The 19,877-nt window shown below is 38.5% G+C and overlaps 1 protein-coding gene across 5 annotated transcripts in view; it reads right to left on the bottom strand.

The window, feature by feature from the left end:
- The window catches only part of STPG2 (sperm tail PG-rich repeat containing 2), a 436,725-nt gene that overhangs the window by 201,079 nt on the left and 215,769 nt on the right, over positions 1-19,877 (bottom strand). Inside the window, exon 12 of one of the 5 annotated variants that reach the window (XM_075066167.1) lies at positions 16,260-17,638. The exons of the other annotated variants lie outside the window; for them this stretch is intronic. Within the exon in view, the coding sequence (XP_074922268.1) occupies positions 17,607-17,638 (32 nt within the window). The 3' untranslated portion in view covers positions 16,260-17,606. Of the gene's footprint in view, positions 1-16,259; positions 17,639-19,877 lie in introns of those variants that run through there. 5 annotated transcript variants of the gene reach the window in all.

The following is a 19,877-nucleotide window of genomic DNA, read 5'->3' on the forward strand; positions in this document are numbered from 1 at the left end:
CAATTAATTTGGGCTATTGCAGACCAGTGGGAGGGAAGAGAATTCTGAAGTCCAAGGCCCCCCACTGCAACAAGCTGCTAGCAACTCCCTCTCTTTTATACCAAGGGGGCTGCAGCTCAAGCAACTCTGATAACCACAGCTCTGCCAATATTACATAGGCAGAAAAGTTGTCTATCAGTCATTCAGGTCTCAACCAATTTAGGGCTTTGTGGAATTGGTTTTGACCTATAAACAGACAGCTGGTGCAGATCACATAGCAGTGGTGTCAAAGGCTTATGATAAAGAACTGCACTTAACCACCAAATTCTGCACTACCTACAGTGTCTGAGTTGGTTTAAGATTTAGGACTTGTTGGAGCATACTGGTTTAATTTAATCTAGATGTAGAAAAGAGATCACAGTAGAAAGGCCCACACCTGAAAAAAATAGTCACCATCTCCTGAGTAGAAAGAGATGCAAAAGAACATCTTGGTCACTGTTGTTATATGGTAATCTAAGAGTATACAGGGATCCAGCAATACCCCAGAATCTGAACTATTCTAAAAGTAGCTGGCACATGCTCAAAGGGGCAAATATAATCCTCCTCATATCTTCCAGTTGTCTCTACCAATTTCATTCCCATCTCATCTGGACTGAGTTTCAGCCAGATAACCCTGTCTATTGCCCTGTCTTTACCAAATCCTGGGCAAGGCAAACACTGGCTCTATCAGATGACACAGATATAGGGAGAAGTCTCATTTGCCACTGGTAAACACCATAGTCTATTTCCTCCTCACTAACCTTTACAATGGTCCTATATACATCCTGAACAAGGAGGTGATAAGATGAAGAGCCCTGTGCAACTTCACACCTTCCATTTGGGAGAAGACCAATTGCCCCAAATTACCTTCTGGAATTTCTCAGAGAAATAGGAATGACACCACTGAAGAGCTGTCCCATCAACTTCTGCTAGTGTTCGGAGAAGGGTCAGCATTACAGCATGATCAATGATATTAAGGGAAGATGAATAATACAATTATATTATTATGGACATATGATCATTCATTGCCAAGAGGAGGTCATCTACTAAAGCCTCCAGTGTAGCCTCTGTGCTGTATCCTGGCCTTTATCCAGATTAACAAGGCCAGGAATATCTGAGCCATTTAGGTACTTAGATTTGTTTCAGTCTAACCTTCTCAATAATTTTAACCAGAAATGGAAAATTGGGTACGTGTTGATAATTAGGCAGACAGCTGATGTCAAGGGATATTTTAAGTGATATGTGTACAATAATTTCCTTTAATGACACTAACAACTTACTGTGACAGAGTCATAGATAATCTCCATCAGTAACAGACCCAATTCTTCCTCTCTGGTCTTCATTAGCGAGGAAGGACCTGGGTCCAAAGTACAGGTTGTGGCATGAAATATTTCTAAATCTTCTACCATTTATTGAGCAACAATGACCTAAACTCAAACAGAAAGGACTTTGCACTCAGTTCAGTCCAAATCCATTTGATTTAAAAAAAAAACATCCACATGTTAATTTTCAAATACCTGACATTGCTGTATGTTCCAGTCTATGCTTCTGATGAAGTGGGCTGTAGCCCACGAAAGATTATGCTCAAACAAATTTGTTAGTTTCTAAGATGCCACAAGTACTCCTCTTCCTTTTGACATTACTATATGTGTCTGCACATACAGTCATATGGACATGCATCACTATATTTTAGAAGTAAATAAAAAATGTTAAATATATATTATACACATTATGAGACAATATTAAAATAATTCTTATGTCACTTATTACTGTACAGTGGTAATATGAAATCGTATTCATGTGCATACTTATCTAAGAACTGCACTTTAAGAACAGAAAGGTTAGTGTATTAAAAATGAAAGCGTAGTGTTCTGTGTCTAATACTATTCAAAAGCTTTTCTCAAAAGGCTAATTTCACTCCAGATTTGCAAATAACTAGCTCTATAAAATGTCACAGAAAAAAAGCTCAACAGAAACAGAAATAGCTTCTATAGGTCAGATCATCAATATTTTTATCTTCATCAAGTGTATCACAGTTTTTACTTTTTAACATTAATTCAAGATATTTGTACCTGTTATCTATCCGTTCCACTACTCGTTATCCCAATCCTAAAGACTGCTATTTTTAAATATATATTTTTTTCAATTATGTAGATTTTTTTAGTTTGGCTTTTTCTCATTTTTTTTTAAAAATAGCTTCTCATTCTATACATAATAACTCACCCAAACATTCCTTCTGCCACAGCCCTCTCCCTCTATTTTATTCCTGTGTAATCTAAGAATTTCCCCTCTGGACTCTGTGAAATGCAGCAGGGTTGATTTTTCTCCCAAGTGCAGTGTTTTCTGCCCCTTCTAGCTCAAGGGGCCAGATGATACTATATAAATTACTTATGTAGTGCTTTTCCAAGAACTATACAAACATTCATCTTCAATCTACACAGTCCCTTTATGCAGTACGTAAATAAAGATTGTATTAATATCTCAATTTGACATGTGTGGAAACAGAGAGGTTAAGTTATTAGCCCCAAGTCACACAGCAAATAAGTGTGAGACCCACGAGTCAAAACAAGGTATTTTGGTTCAGAGACTGAAGTCTAATCCGTTACCACAAACTGCTATCTGGACAAGTCATTCAAACTTCCTGAGTCTCAGCTTTCCCATATGCACTTACATTGCACATATGTCAAAACAGTTAACAAAAGTGGGCAAGTATCAGAGAGGTAGCCACGTTAGTCTGGATCTGTAAAAGCAGCAAAGAATCCTGTGGCACCTTATAGACTAACAGACGTTTTGGAGCATGAGCTGTTAGTCTATAAGGTGCCACAGGATTCAAAAGTGAGCAAGACAGCATAGCCTCTGTCTGTGGAGTGACATAATGAGCAGATACATAGAAAATATTTTTTCTAAGCAGCAAAGTAGCTTAGTGGATGAGGCATGACCCAGGAGTAGGAGAAAGGTGGCTTTTAGGCAGCTAAATCTCCCTTATTGAGGCTGAAGACAGAATTGTTCAGTCCCATGTCATGGTATAATTCCCACTCTGAACCATAGCGTCCAAGAGATGGGGTACCAGCATGAATTCCTCTAAGCTTGATTACCAGCTTAGGACCTATAGCGCTGCCACCAACCAGCAATTCCAGTGCCTGTACACTCTGGTCCCCCAAATCTTGCCCAGGGAACCCAAGACCACCCTCTGAGTCTTAACACAAGGAAAGTAATCCCTTTCCCTCACCATTGCCTCTCCCAGGCTTCCCCTCCCTGGGTTACCCTGGAAGATCACTGAGGTTCAAACTCCTGAATCCTTAAACAGAGAGGAAATTACCCTTCCCCCCTCCTTCTCTCTCCCCCTCCCAGACTCTCCCAAGAGAGAAAGTAATCCTAACACAGAGAAAATTAACCTTTTCTCCCACCACATTCCCTGGTGGATCCAGACCCAGTCCCCTGGGGTCTCACCAGAATAAAAAAAACAATCAGGTTCTTAAAGAAGAAAAGCTTTTAATTAAAGAAGGAAAACAGTAAAAATTATCTTTGTAAATTTAAGATGGAATATGTTATAGGGTCTTTCAGCTATAGACACTGGAATACCTCCTAGCCCTAATATACAAGTACAAATTAAAATCCTATCAGCAAAATACAAATTTGAACTCCTTCCAGCCAAATACACATTTGAACTCCTCTCAGCCAAATACACATTTGCAAATAAAGAAAACAAACATGAGCCTAACTCGCCTTATCTACCTATTACTTACAATTCTGAGCACATAAGAACCTGTATCAGGGAGATTGGAGAGAAACCTGGTTGCACGTCTGGTCACTCACAGAACCCAGCGTGAACAACAACTAAAAACTAACAGCACATACAAAAACTTCCCTCCCTCAAGATTTCAAAGTATCCTGTCCCCTGACTGGTCCTCTGGTCAGGTGACAGCCAGGCTCACTGAACTTGTTAACCCTTTACAGTCAAAAGAGACACGAAATACTTCTGTTCTAATAACTCTTACGTATCTGTTTGACACCCCAGAATAATTGAGAGAATCCTCAGGACTGTTTCATCTCACGCCCCAGCTGCACAAGTCTCCAAAGATCTATTTGGGCAGGCAGGAATAGTCTGGGCACAGCAGCACTCCGGCCACACCCCTTTTCCTAACTGTGTTCCACTGTGATTCATTTACCCAACCATGATCAGATAAAAGTACTTGAATAATACAATATCATATGCAATTTTCTATCAATTTCTACACTGGTGTCGCAACATGTAGTACTGTTTACCATTCTGTGTACGTCCAAGTCATAGCCATATGCCAGAGTAACCCAGAAAGTCCATAGCCAAAGAGTGGAGAGGAGGGTATATGGAGTATGGTTGGAGGGCTTGAAGCCCTACCTGGAAGCTTTCATCCAACACAGAACCCCTTTAAATAACCACAAATTTCAAGAAGTGTGAATGCTATTATAGTAAGAAGGAAGTGAAAACCACATGTATCCAGGGTCTCCACCTGAAACCAGTGCAGTCCTTCATATAATAGCTATATTTTAAATTTAACACATCTCAATATTAACTAAAAATAATTTTAAGTATATACAGCTCACAAAAAATGCCTTCCTGCAGATGTTGTATGAGGGTGTAGTCTTGTACTTTCCCTTCCAGAATATAATAATTTAAATTACAGGCTTAACTAAATGTTGCTTTGGCCTGACAATAATAGCTCCACATCTGCATTGGCCTTATTTTATTATCTGAATTTGGTTCAGAAATTATTATAAGAGTTTATCTTTTTAGAAAAAAATTCAATTATTATAGACTCATAGACTTTAAGGTCAGAAAGGACCATTATGATCTTCTAGTGTGACCTCCTGCACAATGCAGGCCACAGAATCTCACTCACCTACCCACCTGTAACAAACCCCTGACCTATGTCTGAGCTATTGAAGTTCTCAACTTGTGGTTTAAAGACGTCAAGAGAATCCTCCAGCAAGAGACCCATGTCCATGCTGCAGAGGAAGGCGAAAATCCCCCAGGGCCTCTGCCAAACTGCCCTGGAGGAAAATTCCTTCCCGACCCCAAATATGGCGAACAGCTAAACCCTGAGTATGTAGGCAAGACTCACCAGCCAGACATCCAGGAAAGAATTCTCTGTAGTAACTCAGATCACACTCTCTTTACTGTCCCATCACAGGTCATCGGGCATATTTACCGCTAATAGTCAAAGATCAATTAATTGCCAAAATTAGACTATCCCATCATACCATCCCTTCCATAAACTTATCAAGCTTAGTCTTGAAACCAGATATGTCTTTTGCCTCCACTGCTCCCCTTGGAAGGCTATTCCAGAACTTCACTCCTTGGATGGTTAGACACCTTCCTCTAATTTCAAGTCTAAATTTCCTGATGGCCAGTTTATATCAGTTTGTTCTTTTGTCCACATTGGTACTGAGTTTAAATAATTCCTCTTCCTCCGTGGTATTTATTCCTCTGTTATATTTATAAAGAGCAATAATATCTCCCCTCAGCCTTCTTTTGGTTAGGCTAAACAAGCCAAGCTCTTTGAGTCTCCTTTCATAAGACAGGTTTTCCATTCCTCGGATCATCCTAGTAGCCCTTCTCTGTACCTGTTCCAGTTTGAATTCATCCTTAAACATGGGAGACCAGAATTGCGCACAACATTCCAGATGAGGTCTCACCAGTGCCTTGTATAATGGTACTAACACCTCCTTGTCTCTACTGGAAATACCTCGCCTGATGCATCCCAAGACTGCATTAGCTTTTTTCAAAGCCATATCACACCGGCGACTCAGTCATCCTTGTGATCAACCAATACTCCGAGATCCTTCACCTCCTCCCAGGCTTGCGGCGCCTAAGCTGATTGGCGCCGCAAGCCTAGGAGGCGAGAGAAGTGAAGCAGCGACGGCGTGCTTGGGGAGGAGGCGGAGCAGGAGTGAGCTGGGGTGGGGAGTTCCTCTGCGTGCCGCCCCCCCCCCTTACTTGCTGCAAGCGGCCCTCCCTGCGCTTCCCTGCCCCAGCTCCCTCCGCCTAAATGCCAGCGGTGACACGGGCAGCCAAAGATCCAGCCGCTGCGGTCACTGCTGAAGAAAATGCCACCCCCCAAATCCTAGCGCCCTAGGCGACCGCCTAGGTCACCTAATAGGTGCACTGACCCTGCTGCCATTAGCTCAGATATAATTTTGCAACTCCCAATTTCCACAAAATTCTGTGGCAATTTAAAAAAATCCAGAAATATGAAAAGCCGCTATTGTTCAAAATATCATGCTTGTGGGAATGGGAAAGAGCCATCTTTGAAGTATTTCTTTTGTGAAATCAGAAAGAAGGTACAGAGCATGAAGCAAAAATCATTCAAAGCACAGGACTTGGTGGTGATGGGGGACATCAACTATCCAGACATCTGTTGGGAAAATAATACAGCAGCGTACAGATTATCCATCAAGTTCTTGGAATGTATTGGAGACTTTTTTTTTAGGTCAGAAGATGGTGAAAGCTACTAGGGGAGAGGCTGTTCTAGATTTGATTTTGACAGATAAGGAGGACTTGGTTGAGAATTTGAAACTGGAAAGCATCTTAGGTGAAAGTGATCATGAAATGGTAGAGTTCGTGATTCTAAGGAATAGTGGGAGGGAAAAGAAGCACAATAAAGATAATGGATGCTGGCTATAATAGTGCCATGTAAACACCTGTTCTCACTTTCAGGTGACACTGTAAACAAGAAGCAGCACCATTTTCTTCTCCAAATGTACACAAACTTGTTCGTCTAAGCAATTCGCTGAACAAGAAGTAGGACTGATTGGACTTGTAGGCTCTAAAATTTTACGTTGTTTTATTTTTGAATGCAGGCTTTTTTGTATATAATTCTACATTTGTAATTTTAACTTTCATGATAAAGAGATTGTACTACAGTACTTGTATTAGGTGAATTGAAAAATACTATTTATTTTGTTTTTTACAGTGCAACTATTTGTAATAAAAATAAAGATAAAGTGAGTACTGTACATTTTGTATTCTGTGTTGAAATTTAAATCAATATATTTGAAAATGTAGAAAACATACAGAAATATTTAAATAAATGGTATATTATTATAAATAGCATGATTAATTGCACAATTAATTTTTTTAATCACAATTATTTTTAATTGCTTGATAGCCCTAATAAATACAGAATTGGTGCCTTAAATATGAAACACACAAACAGACAAAAGCTGACCTTTTGCACCAATAGAAAAGACTGCATGTGAACCTAGAAATAATGAAGCAACAATATTACATCAAACAGCAACTAGACAAATAGTTTTACAAAACAGAATAAATGCAATGCATACACTATTTTCAAAAGTTGGGAACCAATCAATTGACAGATCAGTGATATTATCCCCATTTTAAAAGTAAGATTCAGTGAGAGTCTGGGAAGCCAAAAGGACCTTTCTATCATCATGATAAAAGTATATATACATTTTTGAACTCAGTAAAGTTTTTATGTTAAAGGAGATTGAGGAAGGAAGAGAAAAAGGAATAGAGAGAAATCTTAAAAAGGAAATTCACCCTGAAAAAATAATTATTATTTTCAGTAGATTTGGATAGATCAAGCAATAGATGAACCCACTAGTTTTTATAATGAATATTTATATTTTTTCTTCATACTTAACTCATTAGTGTGTCTTAATTTTTAGACACAATAAAGGAAATAATAATAATGGGAGAATATCAAACAGATCTGACACAGACATCTTTATGTGGTGGTATCCAAAGTATTTTTTAATATCCACAAGAGAGGATCAAAATTAGTGAAAGAATTTTAAACATCCACAAAGGTAACAAAAAATCTTCTCATTTAGATAACAAAGGAAAACCTAAAGCATGATTATTATGCACTATAATATGAATCTCAAAAATGGCTAGCATTCAGTGAAAGAAAGCTTTCCTTTTGAATCATTTTAGTACTATTCTCTTTTTGTTTCTAATTCAATCTCTTATTTTTCTCTAATCAGCTAGGTGCATCCTACTTTCAAGTTTGGACATTGTATTAAAAAGCTACTACTAATGGAGAACATGACAGGGAGTTAATGAGTGCAGACCTCCCTTAGTGTTGCTGCTGGCCTCTATGGAATCATGAGTGCATCTCTGGGTACATATTTACTCAAAGTAACCCTTTCTTTTTTATTACTTCCTTTTACAAGAGAATATTAGATCAGGGATAATATGCTATGTAGCATTCTTGAAAGCTAATAGGATACATTTGTTTATTAAGTTTAGTTCTATTAAAAGGAAAAACATCTGTGAACTTCAGGACAGGCTGCTCCCAACCAGATCATAGAATCATAGGGTTGGAAGGGACCTCAGGGAGGTCACCTAGTCCAACCCCTTGCTCAAAGCAGGACCAATCCTCAGGCAGATTTTTACCCCAGTTCTCTAAATGGCCCCTTCAAGGACTGAACTCACAACCCTGAGTTAAACAAGCCAATGTGCAAACCACTGAGCTATCCCTCCCCCCATGATAGATCATCAAGAATGAATTAAACATACATTGTATTTTTAGTATATGGCAAAGGCACCTGTTTCCTCCAGATTGGTACTTTTCTATATTATTTATACATTTAAACAAATCAAATCAATAAATAACAAAAAAAGGATGCAAATTTTGGCCAAACCCCTGAGAATAAAAATAATCAAATTGATATAAAAGAAAAACCAGAACCATTTTCCCAGTCTTTAAAGATGACTTTATTAAACAAAATTAATCTCCCCTATTGGCTGGTCAGTGGACTTTCAGTCCTCTTTAGATACTCTTTGGGGGGCCCGATTCACCCTCATTTACTTATTTAAACCCGATTCACTCTCATTTACTTATCTGCAAGGACCTGAGGGCAGCAATTGATCCAGCGGTGGTCAATTTATCACGTCTAGTCTAGACTCAATAAATTGACCACCGAGCACTCTCCCATCGACTCTGGTACTCCACCAGGGTGAGAGGCGCAGGCAGAGTTGACAGGAGAGCATCATGTAGCTGAAGTCACATAACTGAGATCGATCCTCCCAGTGTAGACCAGACCTCACTTCTGTGAAATCCTACCTGATTATGTCAATGGCAAAACTCCCACTGACTTCAGTGGAGCCAGGATTGCACTGCAAGATTACTCCTGCAGGTTTTAATGATACAACTAACACGGAAGGCAATTTGTTAGTCTTTAAGGTGCCACAAGTACTTCTCATCATTTTTGCTGATACAGACTAACACGGCTACCACTCAAACGTAAAGAATGTAGTTCCCTGCTCTGTATCAAGCCTTGCAAGAGAAACAGAGAATCCCAGTTTGGGATCTTGACTAGTAAAAGCCATTTCATTCTGGTCATTTTCAAACTACACATATATTCTGTTAATGATCTTAAAAGTTTTTTTCCAATTATCATAGGCATTTTTCGCTATTATGCTTAAAGAGCAAGATGATAAGTTATAGTATCAATGTCACACAATAGAAATCTGTTCATTATAATGCATAATAATAGCTGTACTAAGAGAATGTCATTCCTAACTGTTTCAGCTCATTGGCTATAAAGGAAAGAAAATAGTTTGTATATCTATGGCCAATTTATGCCTAATTTTGTTCATTTTGATGCTCCATGATACTGACCAAAGTAGAGGATCATGGAAAGTCACCCACACTAAAAGTGCCGAGTGAGGGGGAAGTCTTATTTCTGCACAATATTTGCACTAGATGTACCTTCATTTTAATTTCTACTACTACTTGGTGTGCATAAATTTAAGCATGTGAGTAAGTCTTTGCAGGATTGGGACCTTACCAATGAAGAAAATTCAGATTTAAAAAGAGTTAAGGATTATGCTTAAAAACAAAATTAAATGTAACTCTTTTCGGGACACTGTGTCAAGAGATCTTCTAACCTGTACTAGTCAATAATGCTGAATTATTGCTTTGGAGTAGTTTGTGTCATTGATAATACCAAGGAGGCTCTTTGTAACTGAAGTGATAGCCATTGCTAATTATCACTTAACAACTTTCATTTATCTCAAAACACAGCAAAGTAATTAACCTTTACATTCTATTACATTGTTTCACTCTCTACAACAGTATTATATTTTGTATATTTCTATTCTTATGGTATTTAGACTTTGGGGGGGGGGATTTTTTTTTTTTTGACTTCAACTAAACTTTAGGAGCTAATTAAGCAAGTGAGCATCTCCTTTTAAGCATCTCTTTAAAGTCACATGCTTCCAATACTGAAATGTCCTTGGAATTTCCAAAAATTATAAGTGACAATTTCATAGCTCAAAAAGTGTTGCATCCAGCACTGAGGAATTGTATCTTAGGACACCATCCTAACAGATACAAAGGAACTGATCACCAAATAAAAAATTAGTGGTTGCTTACATACAAGTGATCATAACTTCATTACATTTGTTATGGGTAAACAGAATGAAGTCTCAGCTAGTAATATATATACTTGGTGCTTTAAAAGGACCAGTTTCACAAAGCTGAAAACAATTATGAGCCAAATCAGCTGGCAGAAAGAGTTTAAACAGGAAAATTGTGAATAATTGGGAAATGATTAAGAAGATTTAAGTGGATGCCCTTACAGACACAAATCAAGGGAAAAAAAAGTCTTTATTGGTTTAAAAAAAACACAGCCTGCCTTAGAGGGGAAGTGAAAGCAGTAGAGAGAGAGAGAGAGAGAGAGAGAGAGAGAGAGTGTGAGAGAGAGAGAGAAAGAAACTCAGGACAGACAGCTGCAAGGGAGGGGTAGAAATCAGTCTCAGAGGGTTAAAAGGCCCTCCTCCCTATCAAATGGGGGATAACTATGGGTTAATCAGGTTCAGCTGAGAAGGGGCTACCAAAGTATCAGTTAGAATCAGCTGAGCAGGACCTCCTGAGGTTAATTAGACTCAGCTGATTCCACCTAAGACAGGGAGCCTCACCAGGAGGAGAGGCAGTATTCTCTCCCACAAGGGAGAAAAATATGCTAAAAAGGATGGGTGGAGAGAAGGAACAGACTTCCCCTGTATCCCAAGGGGGACCATATTACCCAAGCCCGTCTCGCTACGGCTAAAAGCAGCAGAGGCTGGGGAGACTGAGAAGGTGCCTTGCCACAATGTGTGTGTGTGTGTGTATGTATACACATGATTATAAACTAGATATACACAATGAATATAAACTAGAAGCTAGAAAAGACACAAGGAGACACCTATGGCCTGCAGAGTTAAGGATAATAATAATAAGGATTTTTTTAAGTCTCAGAAACAGAAGGAACCCAAACAATGGAATTGGTCCATTACTAAATGGAAATGATAGAACAGTCAATAACAACATACAAGAGGCAAAAGTGTTCAGTAAATATTTCTATTCTGTATTTGGGGGAAAAGCCAAATGAGATATACACACGGTATGATGATGAAATTTAAATACTTTCCAACAGTAACTAAGGAGGATCTTACATAGCAACAACTAAAGTCAGACATCTTAATCAGCAGGTCTGGTTAACTTCCTTCTTTTAAAATATATAAGAGTTTTAAAAGAGTTAGTCAATTAGTTCGCTGGCCCATTAATGTTGATTTTCAATAAGTCTTGGAAAACAGGGGAAGTTCCAGAGGATGGAAAGGAAGTTAATGTTGTGCCAATATTTAAAAAGGGTAAACAGGATGATAGAAATAATCATAGGTCTGTCTTCAATCCCAGGCACAATAGCAGCTGATACAGAACTCTATTAACAAAGCATTAAGGAATGTAAAATACTTAATGACAATCAACAGAGGTTTATGGAAAATAGATCCCTAAAACTAACTAGATTTTTTTTTCTTTTTTCTTTTTGTCTGGGGAAGAGCTTACAGATTTGGTTGATAAAGGTAATAATGATATTGTGCTGTACTTACACTTCTGTAAGCCATTTGATTTGGTACCACACAATTTTTGATTAAAAAATGAAAATAATATAAAATCAACATGGCACACCATACATGGATTAAAAACAACCTAACTGACAGGTCTCAAAGCGTAATTGTAAAGAAAGAATCATCATTCAAGTGGGTCTGTTGCTGGTGCGGTATCACAAGGGATTAGTTCCAATACTACACAATTTAAAACTTTTATCAATGACCTAGAAGAAAACACAAAATTACTGATAAAGATTGCAGATGACAGAAACATTGTGGGAGCAGCAAATAATTAAGAGGAGAGGTCACTGACAGAGAGTGATCTGGATTGCTTAGTAAGCTGAGCACGGTTAAACAATCCATGTTTCAATAGGGTTAAATGTATAATTATATATCTAAGAACAAAGAATGTAGAGCATTCTGCAAGACTTGGGGTTGGGGGAATGGTGGACAAGAAGCTGAACATGAGCTCTCGATGCTGAGGATAGAAGAACTAATGTGACCCTTCGATGCAAAAAGAGGGGAATATGAAGTAGGGTTAGCAAAGATATACTACCTCTCTTATCTGACACTGGTGTGACCATTAATGGAATACAGTGTCCAGTTCTGGTATCCACAATTCAAAAAGAATGTTGAAAAATTGTGAAGGGTTCAAAGAAGAGACACAAGAAAGACAGAAGGATTAGAAAACATGCCTTGGAGTGGAAGATGCAGACAGCTCAATTTATTTAGTTTATAAAAGAGAAAAGATTAAGTAGTGATTTGATTACAACCTATAAATACCCACACAGAAAATAGAAATTTGATAATAAAGGGCTTTTTAATCTAGCAGACAAAGGCATAACAAGATCCAAAAGCTGAAAGTTGAAGCTAGACAAATTCAGACTAGTAATACAGTGCATTTTTTAAAAATTTGAGGGATAATTAACCACCAGAACAATCTACAAAGGTTGTGGTGGATTCTCTATCACTGGAAATTTTAAAATCAGCATTGCATGTTTTTCTATAAAATATGCTCTAGAGTTCAACCAGTTATAGGAACTGAAGCAGTAATTAGTTCAGGGAAATCCTAGGCCTGTTTAATATAGCGGAGCAGACGAGATAGTCACAGTTAGTCCTTTCTGGCCTTCAAAATCTATGAATCATGTAAATTTAGGGGGAAAAAGAATAAAGAATTGCTCTACAGTGTCCTTTTAAAAGTCGGCAATCTCCCTTATTCCACAGATTTTCCATATTTCACATAACCACAATAACATACATATACAGTGATAATGTACTATAAATTTTTCAGTATCCATAGATGTTTCCCATGTGTAACTGTATTGTAGCTTTAGAGTCATCAAATCCCAATGAGCCAATTACATCATATTACATCCCAATAAGCGTATCAAATATGTAATTGCATTCTAAATATCCTTTGCAAATTAAAGGCAATAGATGCAGAGACCCAACATGAAACTATCCATGATATCAGAGGGCACATAATATTAAATACTTATGAAAAAAATTAAAAAGTTGAAAAACTATTGCAAGATCTTAAGAACTTGTCTAAAGTTTTTTAGTTTTGCAAAATCAAAATTTCTTAGACTTTTTCTATCTCTAATGCCTATACAACATACATCTTTTTCCAGTTTTCACAAAGGGAACTATTTCTTCTGCCTTCAGAAAGATTATGCACACTCTCAATACATTATAAATGCATATTTTGATAACTCGGTCTATTACTTTTCTTTTTAATCTATTCCATAACGCCAATGTTATTTCTATCAAAAAAGTAAAAATCACTTATATACATCCTTGTATTCTTTGTTTCACTAGCTTTGATCTCATATTTAAATTCTTCTCAGAAAAAATGCCATCTTGTTTTCTCAGACTACAGACAATATTGAACCTCCCTGCAGTAATCGTTTGATTGTAGGAAGTAAAGCTGCACTTTCAATGATGTCCTTATTTGATCTAACAATGCAAATGTATTTTGATGTTACTTCTAGCACTGACTTTGAAATGATTCCATCATTAACGTAAGCAAGCATATGTAACAGCATGTAAAACCCAACTACCCCTAGACACAGCGTTATCTACCTGTAGCAATACAGAATTTTCAAGCCAAAGGATTCTATAACATATTAATTATACTATATTATATTATATTATAAACAAATGCAATACTTTTCTTTAGTACAGTTTCTTTATTTAAAAAGCTTTTCAGAGTTATTTTAAATGTTGCAATTACAAAGTTAAATAATAGCAGAGAGAGAAAGAATACAAGAGGTATAGGACAAGGTGAAAAGCAATGTTTTCAGCTGCAATTTTTAATGAGATGGAGAGTGAATTAGGTGGACAGGGATCTGTTCTGGCTCTGGTCTTATTTAATATCTTTATTAATTGTCTGGATGTAGGAATAAAGAGCACACTGATCAAATTTGCAGATGACACAAAGCTGTGACAGGAAGGCTATTCTAGGCTACACAGGCTTCAGTGCAGTGGCACCCACATACCAAGGCTGTATGGAGTGATGGGAAGAAAGCCAGTTCAAGATATGCAGAAGCAGTGCAGATGGTAGTAGATAGACAAGGGATCAAAGTTTATACTGGTATAACTCTGCTGATGCCCATGGATTTATAAATGGTTAAAAGAGAGAAGAATAAGGTCCAAAGTCAGTGAAACAGGCTGGAAAAGGAGGGCAATTATGAACAAGATCCTAAAATGAAATTATGTCTGGTGGAGTTCTTTTATACTGGGGACGATGTGGTTGCCTTCCTTTATCCATGTGAAAAACTCAGTCATTAGCTTTCAGTACACGCTGGAGTCTGGAAAGTGGGGATTTGGGGAAGCCCTAGAGAGTCAAGAGTTGCAATTTTAAAAGATTAAGCACAAATGAGGATTTCAAAGGGGGTTGAGGCAAGGCAGTTTTTTTACATGGGCAGTATCACAAAAGTAATGATAGGCAGATTTCCAAACAAAAAGCGTTCGAGGAGAGTTCAGTGTCAAACATGACATGAAGGTTATGCACAGAGGAAGTTAATATAAGGTCTGAGTTAAAGGAGATGGCAAAAGAGACAGAACTGTGTTTGAGAGTGATCTCTTTGTCTAAAAGAATCACTTCTGGTTTTGAGACATTTAACTGAGACAAAACCAAGAGAGACTGATTCTCCTCTGCTTTCCACTAGTTCTACACTGATGGAATGCCACTGGAGTGACAATGGAGACACCATAACACAAAACTACAGTAACACAGTGGAGAATGAGGCCCCATATGTTTACTTAGTAAAGGAATGCAAAGTAAATGTACAGGAAGGAGGAAACTGAGATATCAAAAGTTTATATAGTTGAGTATTATGAACATAAAAATGCGAGTTCATTTATAAGCCGACCCTCCCAAGACGGATAGGTAAAAACAGTAAAAACTGTATGACCCTTTCATAAGCCGACCCTATATTTCAGCGGTTGGCAAACTTTGGCTCCTGGCCCGTTAGGGTAAGCCACTAGTGGGCCTGGACATTTTTGTTTACCTGGAGCGTTCACAGGCACAGAGCCCCTCAATTCCCAGTGGCCGCAGTTTGCCCGTTCCCAGACAATGGGAATCAATTTTTTCTTCCAGATCTCTCGGAGCTGATGAAGACAGACCGTGATGGTTCATGAAGCGAGTACACCAACCCGCTGATGCGACAAACATTGATGGCTTTGCTGACGTGTATTTGCCGTCTTTTGACATTTGCAGAGCATGCAGACGAATTGCAGTTCTAGTGACAATGTACCCATTTTGTTGACATTCAACAACCCAATTATTGAGATCTTTCTCCAGCTCAGGACATGATGCACACCTTATTGGACATTTTTTCTTGCTTCTTGGCATGTCTTTTACTTTTTTTTTTTTTTGCCATTCTCTTACTTGCTTCTCACTGACACAGAATTAATGAGCAGCGGCACAATTATTGTTTGCTTCTGCATATTCAGCAACTTTAAGTTTGAACGCTGAGTGATAAGCAAACCTTTTTCTTTTGATTTTATCATTGTTCATTTTAAATACTAGCATGAAAATAGATTATTATTATTGTAGTTATAGATTTTGTAGGACTTTATATAGGAATGTCACCTGCTTTATCACTGTCAAATTATTATTGTTCTTTTTTTATTTCAAAGCAGCCCTGTAGACTGGCATGTCTGTGGGGATTACAGGCTATTTCAATTTTATTAGAGATTCCATCGATTCTGCACATTATATTTTCATATTGTCTCAAGACTTATAAGGTCCATTGGTAGAAATGCATGAAGAGATCAAATTACACCGAAGCGGACTGACATCAGAGCTATAGTACTATCATTCATTGTATTTTTCTGATTGGCTTGTAAGGCATTTTGTGAAATACATGGGTCAAATGTTGTGCAGATCTGCAGCACTGCTCTTTTAGTATTCCTTTCAAGCCAATCTAGTCCACTAAACAAAGCCTTTGCAATTTTAAAAGGCTGCAGTATTGACATCAATAAATGGGTTGGCAAACTTTGGCTCCCAGCTTGTCAGGGTAAGCTGCTGGCGGGTTGGGACATTTTGTTTACCTGGAGCATCTGCAGACATGGAGCCTCTCAGCTCTGTGGCCGTGGTTCGCTGTTCCCAGCCAATGGAAACTGTGGAAAGTGGTGCCACTTCCCGCACTCCCATTGGCTGGAAACAGTGAACCGCAGCCACAGGAAGCTGAGGGGCTGCATGCCTGCAGACATTCCAGGTAAACAAAACAACAATGTATTAGATATTCAATTCAATGAGTCCATAGAGTTTAAAAAAAATCATCAAATTTTGGTGTAGACCCATTTATGAGCTGACCTCTGCTCTTTGATGCGTGAATTTTTACCAAAAATATTCGGCTTATGAACGAGTATATATGGTAAATAACAAGAATTAGCGTTATCAAGCTAGAAGTGGAAAGGGCAGAGGGTCAGAAACTAAATCTAATTACATGGGGCAACAGCCAGAAAGAGAGAATGTCAGAGAGGATAAAAACCAGGAGCTGAGAAGAAGGTGAAGGAAGGAGGTGATTTTCTAAATAATTAATTAAATGTTTCAATTCACTCTGAAAAGAAAAATGCTAAGTATCATAAAGGAGGTGGATCTGAGGGAAAAAAAACGAAGACTGCCAGCACTGTTAGAAAGGAAGAAAATGTTGATAAAAAGCCTTAGAACATTGAGGGCTTCATGAACTGAGAATGGACATAGAACACGTGCCATTCATTATTTTTCAAGATAACTTGTGCTTTTAATGGTCTATAATTCATCCATGTACTATGGGAAGCTTACGTGACAAAAGTGTTTTCTCTGATGAGGAAAAAACAGCTCAGGGCAATGGCTGTAGATATCAAATACAAGCACTTTTTCTTTTGGGGAGTCAGAAGGTTGTTAGCAAATGGGAAAGCAAAAAAGCATATCAATCTGGAGAGTTTTATGGGGTGAACATGCTTGACACCAGATTGAAGAAGGTAACTGTCAAGGCTGATTCCCCAGTCTGGCTCGTTGAGTGCGGAAGGTGGGGCCCGCAAGGATTCTAAAACTTAATACTGGCCACTCCAGGCTTGTATTGAACTCCCAAGGTTACAGCTTCTCTCAACCTTGGATGGGTAGATGCTGTCACCACCCAAATGCAAAAGATACCCTTTTGAGAACCCAGAAACGCACACATGGGAACTCTTTCCTGTGGGGTACCCTCAAGCCCTTTCACAGACACACACACACTCTCCGGAGAAGAGCTGAAAAAGAAAAACAAAGAAGATCAGCTGTTACCACCAGCTAATTAAACAACATATGCACAAACCTCTTAGGGACACAAAAATCCAATCTTGTTCTTAAAAAAGATTAATTTTATAAGAAAAAAAAGAAAAACATACATCTGGAACTTGGGTTTTTTGCTAGATCAAAAAAAAATCAATTACAAAAATTTAGCATCAAGATAGCTCTCCTGAGGTTCAGTTTAACAGTTACAAGCAAAACAAAAGCACCTGAGGTTAGCACAGAGGAGTCTATAAGCCAATAAGAAATAAAAGAAATAACCCTAAATGCGTCTTCCTAGACCTTCCCTGACTTACTTACATATCTGGGGTTTCAGATAAGCAATCTCTAGGTATCATCTGATGATTTTTCATACCTGGTTTAAAGCTTCCTGCTCTGCGTCTCCTCTCTCTGGAGAACAACAAAACATACAAAGGGATGTCCGAGACCAATGCAGGTTTGAGTAGGTGTTTGATTGAGAGAGGAAAATCAAAACGTGACAGATTGAAATTTCAAACCACGTGGCTGTTGATTAACGGGGATAAGTTACAACTTGGGCCAGGAAAGGGTAATTTATCAACTAGAAATACTATCAGAATAAAACCATACACAACTTGAAACAGTCTATTTACATCCAACAACAAGAAACCAAACGATTTATGATCAACTACTCAAAACCAGAGCAGATACACAAACTGCATCAGTCATCCAATGTAAGAGAGGGCCTAAAAAAAATTCTGAATCCAACCACTCTGACTGTTGTCATGCTTGAACTAAATTTTTGACCCAGAGTAACTTTCTTTTGTAAGCAGACTGAAACCAAATATCGGGGAGGAGTATATAAATGCCCGGGAGCACCTTTGGGGACAGAAACTCGGCTGCACCACAAAACTACCAGGTCAAATTTTTGGCCAATGATCCTGTATTTAAAGGTAATCTGATACCAAGATCTACCCTCCCCCCAAGTCGGAGAGCAGCTTGAATATGCCGACACATTTTAGATTGGGGCCCGATCTGTAGTCAGTGTCTTAACTTCTTTTGAAAGATCAGGAACTGAGACATCTGTAAAATTGTAAATCCCCTTCAGAAATAACCAGACTTTTCAAGCTGTTGGCTGACAGACTCCCTGTGGAAATAATCTTGTTGCTGTAAGTTTAAACAATATAAGTATGTAACTGAAAATATTTTTTATCATTCTGTGCATTTTTGTTTTCTTTCATAATCCAGATATATCTATCTACTGTTGCTTCTGGAAGTCAGAAAGTTGTTATTAAAGTTAAAACTATATTGAACTCTTATAGTCAAGAATTAAACTAATAAATGGTATGATTGATCATAGTCTGTAGTCTTTCTGCACTGTTGGCAGTTTTGCTTTATCCATAACAGGATCTAAGTCTGGATCCTGCTCCCCTTCAAAGACCCAGTTGACTTGCATGATCCGTATAGAACAAGCTCCGAGCTAGGAGTTGTCTGGTGCGCAGGGTTACGATACGACGGGACCGGGTATCTTACATGGTGAGCGAACCCCCACAATGAGCACGGTGAATGCAATTGCACAGTTGCTATCATATTTGCGAGAGGGAACGGACATCAATGTGCCACTTAAAAAGAAGGATACTCAATAGACAGTCAGGAACTGTCTCGACGATGGAGTTCGGCTGTCCTTATGGACCGTAGGCATAGAATTCAATAGTTTATTAGGCATCTCTTTGTGATACAGCAGTACTAAGACTCACCGCGACCGAGAATAAGAGGCCTGAATACAGGTAACGCTAATGCAAGCTAACAGACTATCAGACGGAGAGTAAAGCACTACTGGTGAGTTTCAGAAGAGTCTAGCGCGAAATAATAATGGTTATGTATCATCGGTTTAATAGACGTTCCGGTAAGCAAGCCTTGCTTATTGTATGAGCAATGTACGGGAAGTTCACAGTGAAGTATCAATGAAGACAGGCTACTGTTGCCTCTTTTTTTCCAGGTGTGAAGTAGAATTTTATGTTGGTGTAACTTCAGAAGTGTGAACACACCTTGACCGCGACAGTGCTGTGGCGTCGCCCCGCGTGGACGTTGGCCTGATCATTGCCGGCTTCCGCCGAAGTTTAAAGAACCCCGCACCGGCGGTTGCAGGGGTTTAGGGCAGAGTAGGCTCTGTGAGCTGCAATTAGTCGCTCGCCGTCTGCGAAAAGTCTCCGCGGGTGGACAGCAGAGCTCAACCAAGGC

The sequence above is a fragment of the Chelonoidis abingdonii genome, chromosome 5, assembly GCF_003597395.2.
Source record: "Chelonoidis abingdonii isolate Lonesome George chromosome 5, CheloAbing_2.0, whole genome shotgun sequence".
In the NCBI taxonomy this organism is placed as follows: Eukaryota; Metazoa; Chordata; order Testudines; family Testudinidae; genus Chelonoidis; species Chelonoidis abingdonii.